The sequence below is a fragment of the Vanessa atalanta genome, chromosome 22, assembly GCF_905147765.1.
Source record: "Vanessa atalanta chromosome 22, ilVanAtal1.2, whole genome shotgun sequence".
Taxonomy (NCBI): Eukaryota; Metazoa; Arthropoda; class Insecta; order Lepidoptera; family Nymphalidae; genus Vanessa; species Vanessa atalanta.
Genome location: NC_061892.1, coordinates 3,135,698 through 3,148,180, shown reverse-complemented (window position 1 = coordinate 3,148,180; position 12,483 = coordinate 3,135,698). Strand labels below are relative to the sequence as shown.

Genomic DNA, 12,483 nt, shown 5'->3' with positions numbered 1-12,483 from the left:
AGATAGAAATAGGAATTTGAATTTAATATATCTCTCAGCTTATATACATTAACAGCCTCTAAATTTCCCACTGCTGGGCAAAGGCCTTCTCTCCCTATGAGGAGAAGGTTTTTGGAGCATATTACACCACGCTGCTCCACAATACACACGTGGCAGAATTTCGTTGAAATTAGACACATGCAGGTTTCCTCACGATGTTTTCCTTTACCGTCAAGCAAGAGATGAATTATAAGCACAAATTAACCACATGAAAATTAAGCGGTACTTGCCTGGGTTTGAACCCGAAATCATCAGTTAAGATGCACGCGTTCTAACCACTGGGCCATCTCGGCTCTCATATACATACATTATATAATTATGAGAACGTAGAATACATAAATGTTTTTATTGAAACTTTCCTTCATATTATATAGACAGAGTTAAAAAAATCCAAAAACGAAAATGACGAGGGTAAATTTCTCGTCCTAAACAAACATTATATCAAACTATACTCAGGCGATAAAAAATATAAGTTCGCTTAAAGTTGCCCGTTGCCAAATATGATCTGGAATACGAAATATGGTTCTTTGTTGTACAAAGGGTTTGTATTTACATTGTTTATAAGCGCATCGAAATTGATTTCGACGAATGTTCAACGATTCTCTTTTGTCTCTGTACTATTTCGATATAATAACTAGTCGTTTTATTGCTTGATAAATAAGAATAGTTTTCTTCGATATTAAATTTTTTTTTTGATATCGGTAGGCGGACGAGCAAGTGGGTCACCTGATGATACGTGGGTACTGTCCATAGACAATGGCATTGTAAGAAATATTAACCATTCCTTGCATCGCGAATGCGCCACCAACCTTGAGAACTAAGATGTTATGTCCCTTGTGCCTGTAATTACACTGGCTTACTCACCCTTCAAACTGGAACACAATGATACTGAATATTGCTGGTTGGCGGTAGAATATCTGATGAGTGGTTTGTACCTACCCAGACGGGCTTGCACAATGCCATACCAAGTTTTAGAGTTGATATTTTCAAATGTCTATAAAAAAAATTATAAACACAATTGTACTTCAAAATATATAAATATCAACTCATACTTCGCAAAAGGTATTTTAAAATATATAATAAACATATAATTCTTACTACTTGTACTTTATCAAAAACTATTGAACTAAATTGAAGATGTTTGGTCATTTGATTGGTCCAATATTTGATCCAACGGCTTAAGTAAATTGCCATAACAAAGGATGTTAACGATGCCAATACTATTGCTATTCACACAGGCTTTAATAAAATAAATAAATGATATTGAAGCAATAACTTATTTTAATTATTATGAACCCGTTTTAATAAAATTTTATTAAAACGGGAATCGATTTGTAATTTAAATTATTGTGAAGCATTATTATCTTAAGAATTAGATTGTGATATTGTCTAAAAAGTTTTTATATAATAAAAATAAATCTAAAATATATATAAAAAGCACGCAAACATTATTTCAGAAAAAATAACTTCCTGTATAGAAAACATTTAACTTTGAATTTCAAGAATATCGTTGTATGAAGAAAATTAATCACGTCACTATTCAAGACTATGAAAGAGGCTTAAGAGCATTAAACTAATTACACTTTAAAACACATAACATTAGTATAATAAACGCCTCAATTCATTCACTACCCAGCACGTAAGTAGGTAGGAGTTCACGCTCTACTTACTAACATTGAAAGAAGGGTCATTAGCCGGAAGATTATACCGCAGACAGAAAATTTATTACACGAAAATATGACGCAATATTAATGGTCAAACGTGGTTGAAAAATGCTTACATTACAGGCGATTATTGAAGTATATTTTATTCCTTGAAAAGAGAATATTAATTCAACTAAGTTGAATCACGTAAGTTTTTCATATGAATCAGCCTTTGAAGTAACGATACACCTTCTATTCTCTGTGATTACAATTTCCTTTACATAATACACAGATATCTGACTGGGAGTCTTAGACCATCCTAGAAGCCATTTGTCTAGGTTAAGGCACATCTACAGTAATATTAAAAATGTGAATGTAACTCTGTCTGTTACCTCTTTACGCTTAAACGAATCGATTGATTTAGATGAAATTAAAATTTTATAAAATTCGGGTAAAGCCGCAGGTTCAGCTAGTACATTATATATCTACTCAATACATTTTTAAAATAACTAACTGAGATGCAACGCTCATCTTATATTGCTCTAAAAGGATGAATTTCTTTATTAGGAATTCCTGCTGGAACGTAAGTGAGCAATAATAAAGTTTTTTTTTTTTAAATTCATCTCCTAGGTGAATTAGATAGGATGAAAGATTTCTATGTAATTTCTGATGTTAGGAAGACTGAAATCTGCATTTAGGCTTACGTTTATTTTTATTTTATTTGAATGGCACATCAACAGTACATACATTAAACACTTAACACTAAACATTTAAAACTGATACTTATCTGATGTATGTACCAATTACAGACGTACACAGCACTGCTGAAGATTACGTTACGTTACGTAACAGTGTTTTACAAAAATCATCATCAAAAAGGTTGAAATTGAGGATGGGTTACATAGATTTAATACCGATCGTGATCGATGTAAAATGATTGTTATGAGCAACGTAGGTTTCCAATAATCACGAATATGATAATATATGATGTATATTTTATTATATATTTGTTACAGGTCTCGTGGATAAGGAAAAGGGATCTTCATATTTTGACAGCTGGAATTTTAACGTATACATCCGATCAAAGATTTCAAGTAAGTAAACGAACTGTTATTAATTATCGATACGGCTAATTTAAAGTTCAGTCAACGCTAGTATTTTTCCATATAGATAAAGTCTGCCTTTTAATATATTTACAGGCGTAAGTTTTGAAGTTTCAAATACATAATTTAGGCCTAGTTAGGTCTGTTATACACACAACTCTCCGTCTACGAAGCACGTTTAGGCAAACAAAATTGTCTCACTTACCGATCAGCTACGAATAACGGATAGTAATTCCTCAATGAAATTCACCGACAGTTATTTTATATACCAGGTTTTAACGGGTGATGTTTTTCCGTTACGTTTTAAAATATATCTAATTTGTTTTAACGCCATATAGTAGATGTACATTAGTGCTGTAAAAAATATTAATCATTCCAAATATTACCAATGTGCCACCAACCTTGGAAACTAAGATGTCATGCCAGTGTCAGTAGTTAACTCACCCTAAAGATTATTTAAATGTCCATCGTATTTTAATTATTGCTTAAATATTAATATAATAATTATGTCTATTTTCATATTGTTTTCCTACTTCTATTATTATTTTGCTATCTATTTGTCGTTCAATATTTGTATATTTTGCTTTTATTATATTTTAAACCTTATTGTAATAGTGTCTAAAATATCTATTTGAATAAAAACAATGAGACTTATTTTTGTAGCTGCTAATTTTCTTTAGATTTTTATTTATGTACATTCTTATTTAATTAAGAATGTTAATCCTTCTATTTTAAACTAGTTCTACCTAGCGGTTTTAAATTAATCCGGAAAACAATCAAATATATATCAATACAAAGATATAAATAATGAGTGTATTCGTTTGTTAACTGAAAAATAATCATATAGAAAAGAGGTTTTATTTTGGAAATAACAGGCAGATCAATTTTATATATATCTACAGATTAAGAAGTTTTGAAATGTTTCTAGGTTATCAGACCAGACAAATCAGAGAACTGGACGCTGCAAATCAAATTTCCACAAGAACGAGACGCTGGTATCTACGAATGTCAAGTTAACACGGAGCCGAAGATGTCTTTGGCGTTTCAACTAAATGTTGTCGGTTAGTAATTAAGTTAGTAAATAGTCACAGTTAATCAACCGAAACGAGCCAGTAATGAGAACATGATAGTTTTAAATGATAAATATACACAAATTTGCGGCGAACGAAAACACTGTGAGGAAATCTTGGATGTGACTTTTTCACATGAGAAACCGACTCGAATTGGCTCAGCGTGATGGAATAAACTCCAAGTCTTCTCCACAAAAAGGAGAGGCTTAGTATAGCAGTGACATATGTACAGGCTGTTGCTTTAATCAGTGTTTCGGTGATCTAGATCAGATGAGAAAATTAATTATGTATATTTGAATCATCGCTTTGATCTCAATAGCTTGTTGCACGACTCGGTCCGCGTATTTTCCAGTAACTCTCATATTTATATGCAACATTATATATATATACATCCTTTTCAGTTATAAGACTACTTTTAAATAAAATTTCATCCTAATCAGTTCAGCGGTGTGGTCATGATGAGGTGATAGGTCTGAGGTGATAGATCAAAAAAATCAAAACGACTAAACCGAATATTATACAACTTACACGTCGTCATAGCTTATAGTTTAAAGATAAAAGATTTTGCTTATTTTTCTTATTATTATATCGTATGAAAATAGAATTTAGTTCGAGATAAGTATTCGTTATTTGATTGATTTTAGAAGAAAAGAAAGTTTACGTAAACAATAATTTTCTCAATATTTCAAAGCAAAACTTAGCTCTTCAAGGGATATTTTTATACGAAATGCTTCAATTATTGAAACAATTGAGTCTTAAAAAAACAATTGCGTGTCGCAATTCTTGTATTTTATTTATAATTTTATCTTTCGATTTCGATTGACGTCAAATTTGATTTAGCTCTAAAGTAACGATCGAGAAATATATTTGTAAAAATATTAATATCGGAAAAAGAGAATAATATTTCTTAAGATTTGATCCGAACATGTCGTTTCTTATCATTTAACAAGGTATCTGTATCCTGACTAATATTATAAATGCGAAAGCGACTTCGGTTTTTTTATGATTTTTTATTGAATAAATAGGTGATCACTATCACTTGTCATGAGGTGGCCACCTGCAGTGGTCACCGCCAATGCGAAAATACACCCCCAATGCGACTGCGACTGACCTGGGGTACTATGTTATTTTGTCTGTAGTTACATTGGTACACTCACCCAACAATACACAACAATACATAGTATTACTGTTTAGCGGTATAATATGTAATGCGTGGGTAATACCTACCCAGACGATCTTGCATAAAGTCCTATCACCAGGTAAATATCACATCTTAATCATACCATTTTACATACACGTTGTCTACAGAAAAGTACATAGAACATCCATCTCCACACGACCACCCCTCCCCCCTGCCCCTCTCCCTGCCTCTTACACGCGAGAGAAGTTACGAGCGGAAATTTCATTGTTTTTTAAATGTTATATACCAGTGACAAGGATACGTGAATCCTAATCGAAGATAATGGGGGACCCTATCGAGCATTGATTCTTTATCGGCTTAATTTGTGTTTATGATTGATCACGGTGGTGATGGAAAATTTCATGTGTATCAGATGAATAAAAGATTTTGTATTAGCACTGAGCTTTAAGACTTAATTACCATCCCGCATCGAAGTAGCGTATTGGAGTAAGCTATCAACTTTTTCCTATAGAAGGAGGGGAGGTCTTAGCCCAGCAGTGGGACATTTTGAACACGCCCTATATACGCACATAGCTTCGTCATGATGACGTCATCTTCATAAGCTGTGCTTAGTACATTTTTAAAAATTTTAATATCAGCCATTTTGCACAAATATCTTTAATATGTGAGATATATTTGCCAAGTGACTAAAACCTATATATATAAATTATTGGAAAAAAAAAAACATTGCTTGTAAGGGATATAATGCCTGACTGTTCTATGTGTATATATTACAATAAAAGGATGGCCGACGAGAGACATACTGTACATTAAATCAAAAAAATGTCTTTCTAGTCTAAAAACGTTAGAACGTATCCACAAAAGTTTTTACGTTCGTCATAAATATCAATTTATTTAACATTTTAGTATACGGACCGGAATAAAAAAAGGATAAAAAAAAGGTCAAACTGAGTTTAGTTTATATAAATAATAAATATATTTCTTCAAACAAACTCAAGAAGGAAAAGATAATAAAGAAGACAAAATATAAGAGGCAGTACAATCACACAACAAAAATAAATTTGATTTAAACCCACATCTTACAAACGAGATTATTACTATGTATACTAATATTATTTTTGACAAAGTTCTGTCTGTTTGTATGCTCATATGTACGCTTGCACAGCAACAAGCTTGAGTCCATTGAATTGAAAGGACATGACCTTTTTATATCTAAACCGTACACAAAATATTTAAGGTAAGAATAAGTAGGTATCTTAAACGGCATCTTTACCATTAAGTCTTAATGTAGTGATATGTAAGCCTGACACTAGACACACACACTACAATACACTAAAACACAGAAACAAGTAGGTTCTAACATATAAGTTGGAGAATTTGTACAATATTTTCTTTGATGTAAAACAATTTTGAACTATGCTCACTATTATTTTCCTAAATTTTATTAAAATGTTTATATTTCAAACATAACTGTGACGTATATACGTGATACACATTGTAAGATTCATTTATCATAATATCAATTTGCATTATTTTTTAATAATTTTACTAAGAGCGTGACGGTGCAAAATACCTAATACTTGACTTTGAATTTTTTTTTAGCTTATTAATGAATGCGGTCTAGCGTCTTCCCTGCACTTAGCTTGAATTGACCTCAACTCGGCTAATATTAACTTACGTTACATTATTTTTTTAAATATAAGCTATAATGACGAACTCCGTTGTCGAGTGGTGTGTACACCGGTTTTCATGGGTACGCCACTCCGAAGTCCCGGGTTCGATTTCCGGCCGAGTCGATCTAGAAAAAAAGCTCATTATTTTTCTATGTTGTCCTGGGTCTGGGTGTATGTGGTACCGTCGTTACTTCTGATTTGCCGTAACACAAGTGCTTTAGCTTCTTACATTGGGATCAGGGTAATGTATGTGATGTTGTCCAATATTTATTATTTAAAAAAAAAACTGTAGTATGTCTTACTTCATTTTTTTCATTTCTTGTGCATACCCGTTTGGGTAGGTACCACCCAGTCATCATATATTCTACCCCCAACAAACAGTATTCAGTATTGTTGTGTTCCGGTTTGAAGGCTGAGTGAGCCAGTGTAACTACAGGCACAAGGGACATAACACCTTAGTTCCCAAGGTTGGTGGCGCATTGGACTGATGTAAGGAATGGTTATTATTTGTTTATGTTCGCCCGTACGCCTATCTATTCAATAAAAATTAAAAAAAACTTCTTATTACAAAGGCTCCTTCTTATTTTCTTTAAAAACAATAAATCAGGCTTTTATAAACAATCTGATGTCCTAAAGCATGTTCCATATCAAGTGCATTAAGATACGGGTCACGTACAATGGTAAAATATATTCTTGGACATATACTTTGGCATTCGTCAAAATTGCAACCGTGTTTTATAAAAATATTGTTTGAATTTGCCATAATATCTTAAGTTAATTTTGTTAGTGACTTAGTTTTGACTCCTCTCGATGGTGACGAGATACATCAAATACTTACTGATATAAGTACTAGTACTAATAAATAACAAAGGTTGAATCACATGAGCTAATAGTATCGATTTGATAACCGGTAACTTTAGTAATCACATTAATAATACTTATATTAATTTTAAGACCATAAAAAATGGATAAAAAAGGGACAATCTTAAAATAAATGTGTTCTTTAGAAATAAATCCGGTTTAAACCGGTTTCCGTGAAGTATTGAATCCGCTTAACCGATTACTATTTATTCGCAAAGTTAAACTGTCCTTTTTCTATTTCAGTAATTATATTTACTCTTAACCCGGAATTTTGATGAAGACCGGCTTTAGTGAAGGCTTAGTGGTCCAAGAGTTGTTAGTTTTACAAAGGACTGGATTAGTACTTCTGTGAATATCACATTAGTTTTCTACGTAACATATATATTATATGTCAACGACGAACTCTCCCGCAAAACCAATGGGTATGATGTAATATCGTGACTTTATTCTCGTTACTACTTGATGGTAGGGCTTCGTGCAAGCCCGTCTGAGTAGGTACCACTCACGCATCAGATATTCTACCGCCAAACTCAGTATTTATGTGTTCCGGTTTGAAGGGTGAGACAGTGTAACTATAGGCACAAGGGACATAACACATTAGTTCCCAAGGTTGGTGGCGCATTGGCGATGTAAGAAATTTTTAATATTTCTTACAGCACCATTGTCTATGAGCGGTAGTGACCATATGCTCGTCTGCCAATCTATACCATAAAAAAGTACCAAGCTTCTCGATTTTGTTTGAATTGATGAAATAATTAAATATGTTAGTTGGCATTTATGTATATGTCGTAAGATTTTTGGAATCTTTAACCAATTTATATTGTATTGCAAATACAACGATAGGAGAGTAACAGATGACCAATTCCAAAAATACACCAATCGTATCTTATGTCAATACAGTGACATCAAAGAGATGCCGAGCTATATTCTAAGAACAAACACGGAACTCAACTACGAACATCGATCCTGAAATGACAGAAAGTGATATCCGACATAGACTATAATAATTAAAACATTTAAAGTGTATCTTACTTAAACTTAATACACATCAAAATAGCATATCAGCGTAAGTCAACATGTTACGAAACTGCTTCTACAGATAAACCAATAAGAATGTAATAAATGCAAATTAAATATTCAGAAGGGTCTTAAATTTATCATACTTAAGACATCAGATTTAAATTTCTTAGACTTACACTAAATTATTTGAACCAATGAATTTCATAACTATATAGCCGGAGTCATTAATCAAATTCAGTCTGCTCAAAGCTGAGATAACTAACATGGTCTAGTAATTACTTAGGGCATCTTAACCTCTAGACGACGGACCTAGTTTCGGTCTTGGACACTCAAAGCCCAGACGATGTGACTACATCTTCATTCGTGTAAATTACTTAATAATTGTTAAGTCTTTGAGCTTTTGGGAACCTATTTCAAGGACAATTAAAAAACGTGTTTATTTACGCCAGGTTCCTCAATTTAAAGAATCGTTATTGCACGAGTGACCAATCGTTGATGTTTTTTTTCAGTCGTGCAATACAGTATTAAATAAGTAATTACACAAGTGTGATGATCTTAAAAAAACTTATTTTTATGAAAAATAAAATTCAAAACTAATTCTAGGCAAGGCGTATTAAATAAAGTAAAGCATTAAACCTCAATGACCATTGCTGTGCACCAAAATCACGAAAAATTAAACGAGCGCTAAACCGTCTAAAGTTCAAATATATTTCTTTGAATGACATATATTAACAGCCTTGAAAACACCTCCAAGCCCATTTTACAATATTATCTTCGTTTCTTCATAAAACTTTTTAATAATAAAAACATATCAAATCATAATATTCTTAATTGGAGTTCTCTACTGAGAAGAAACGTCAACAAACTTTTCCAACATTTTAATCACAGAGTTTATGTGTATAATTAAATCTACAAGTACTAAATCTATGCTTTTTACCATTAAAATTTTTGACATTAAAATAAAAATAGGCCAAGTTAAAAATAAATGTAGAATCTTATTATTGAACCGAATACTGTGTTTCAGGAAGGACGTATTTTGCGACATCGTAAACTCGGTGTTGTAAGTTTACCTTTCATCCTGGTGTCTACAAAATTATTGTCACTGTTTCCTTCAAAAATATCTATATTACTGGTAATATATTAAGCCTGATATTGTTGTGAACATGTATCATGTATACATATATAGGCTCACGATACAACCCGTGCACCGGCCGAGCGATGACAAGAGAACGTCTCTAGTTGGCATGTACCTTCTTTCATATTTTCCATAACACAAGTGCTTTAGCTACTTAAATCGGGATCAGAGTAATGTATGTGATGTTGTCTAACATACTTATTATTTACTTATTTATATTATTGTCTATGAATCAAATGTCGGCCATTCCACGTGTTGTCTACAACTGCTTAATGAGGTTAAGCGCCGTCTCATACATTTTTATTTTCAATTATTTAAATTAGGCATCTGCCTAATGATATGTATGACATTTGAACATTTCTAAATTCAAAATACTTGCTATCTCGTTTAGCAGTTCCGATTTAATATCCACGATCTGGAAATTTAGCAAAGGTTTTAAGAATGAATTACAACGAATTTTCTAACCATTAAAACTTCCATTCTAAATCTTAAGCCTCATCGTATTCAAAGTTGTCGCAGACTCGACAATTGCAGTCTCCGCCGACATTACTTGCAATTTGCCTGTTTCCTGACTACTTCATGTCCGGACTCTCGCCTTTTTAATGATATGGAAAATTTTATCGTTCCTTAAACTTCATTTGGACTTTTAAAGTCATTAAGAATGAATGGACTGTGTGTGTTGGATTGATAAAACATTCTTTTGTTTATGTCTCTCCTCTAGCTATATTTGCGATATAGGTCACGTGGTCGATCTAGGACAACGCGATACATTTGATCATTTCCTTGGTATAAAGTATACAAGTACAAACATACAAGTGTACATACTAAGATATATTAATATTTACCGCACTGAGCTCATGATTGCAAAACTCTGGGTGTTGGTTAGGATACACGTGACGTGGCTAAATTTCATCCGAAAAATGCAGTTTCCATCACGTTTTCTTCATTACCGAGCATAAGATGAATTTATAAAGCTTTCAAGGAACTCAGGAAGTCGCTATAATCAGTTAGATGCACGTATTGAAGCTAGATGGAGTTTTAAAACCATGCACTACTAATAAATATAAATATTGGACAACATCACATACATTACTCTGATCCCAATGTAAGTAGCTAAAGCACTTGTGTTATGGAAATCAGAAGTAACGACGGTACCACAAACACCCAGACCCAAGACAACATAGAAAACTAATGAACTTTTTCTACATCGACTCGGCCGGGAATCGAACCCGGGACCTCGGAGTGGCGTACCCATGAAAACCGGTGTACACACTACTCGACCACGGAGGTCGTCAAATGACAATTATGTAACATAAATATATATTTATATACATAAGAATTATTAACATTAGGATCTTAAAGAAAAACGTGGAACTGTGGCCGCGTTGAAGCGCAATTCCGCTCCTGTGGGCAAAAAAGGAACCAGCCCTCCTGTCACCAGTGGAGGCAATAAGGCGAGGTGTTATACTTTTAATTAAGCTTTTTACACTTCTATTTATAAATAATGAAATAATTACACACATATTTACACACAAAAACAAATTCATACTTTAGTAACTCGTGTGTAAATTAACAAAAAAGTCATTGTTTTAGCCTAAGTTACTCCTTATTACATCAGCTATCTGCCAGTGAAAGTGTCCGTCATAATCGGTCCAGCCGTTCCAGAGATTAGCCGGAATGAGCAGACAAATGGACAAACGGACAAAAATTGAACAATATGTTGTTTTGTTATATGTAACGTGTATGCATTTAGTAAAAAGCGGTTATTTTAATATTACAAACAGACACTCCAATTTTATTATATGTATAGATATATATTAACATTATTATTTTCCTGGGTTTGCAGGAGCTAGTCATTTTCTTAACCTTACCCTTAAACATATTCTACATACAATTTGTGAAAAATAAACAATTATTATTAACATTTTCAATTTCGCTTACTAATTACCTTTTGTTCTGAATATCGTCACTTGAAATATATTAATAAACACCTTATCCACAATAGCCCTGTCAGATAACACACAATACCGACACCACAACAAAGACCCGGTTATACGTATTACAAAAATATTTATCATTGCCTTGGCTATACGCGTAGCTCATTTTTATAACGATGTCAACCAGTGTTGTACCCTAAGGACATACTTTGTAAAATTATAAAATATGCGTGTAGTTATAATAATAATCATTGTTACACACGCGCAATTAAAATAGAGCATGCTAAGGGTGGTTTCCTAATGAAGTATCACATATTTTATTGGTCAGCCCAGAACACATGATCGTTTCTTTTGTTATCAAAAGCTTTGGTGGGCGGGGAAATAGGTCACCTGACGGTAAGTGGTCACCACCGCTTATAGACATTGGCACCGTTAGAAATTTTAATGATTCCACCAAAGCGCCATCAACCTTGGTAACTAAATTATTATGTCCTTTGTGTCTGTAGTTAGACTTGCCTTTCAAACCAGAAAACAACAAAACAAAGTATTGCTGCTTGGTGGTAGAATATATGGTATGTGGTTGGTATTTGTTTTGCTTTGCTATGCTTTCGCCGGCGGTATTTCCTTCTTGGGACTTGGGAACCTTTAAGAAAAGAGCGCACTCCTTCCTTAAAGGACGGCATCGCACTTGCTAGCCCCCTGGTGTGCAGATGTCCATGGGCGGTGGAAGTCACTTTCCATTAGGTGAGACTCCTGCTCGTTTGCCACCTATCACATAAAAAAATCTATTCAGACATGCATAAAGTTCTACCACTAATAAACTCACTAACCCAACAAGTCATAACAATAATAGCGTACTAA

At 33.2% G+C, this 12,483-nt stretch overlaps 1 protein-coding gene across 1 annotated transcript in view; it reads left to right on the top strand.

Annotated features, from left to right (window-relative positions):
- The window catches only part of LOC125072750 (zwei Ig domain protein zig-8-like), a 63,872-nt gene that overhangs the window by 43,283 nt on the left and 8,106 nt on the right, over positions 1 to 12,483 (top strand). Inside the window, exons 3-4 of the mRNA XM_047683433.1 lie at positions 2,699 to 2,776; positions 3,714 to 3,846. Coding sequence (XP_047539389.1) covers positions 2,699 to 2,776; positions 3,714 to 3,846 — 211 coding nt within the window. The remainder of the gene's footprint in view (positions 1 to 2,698; positions 2,777 to 3,713; positions 3,847 to 12,483) is intronic.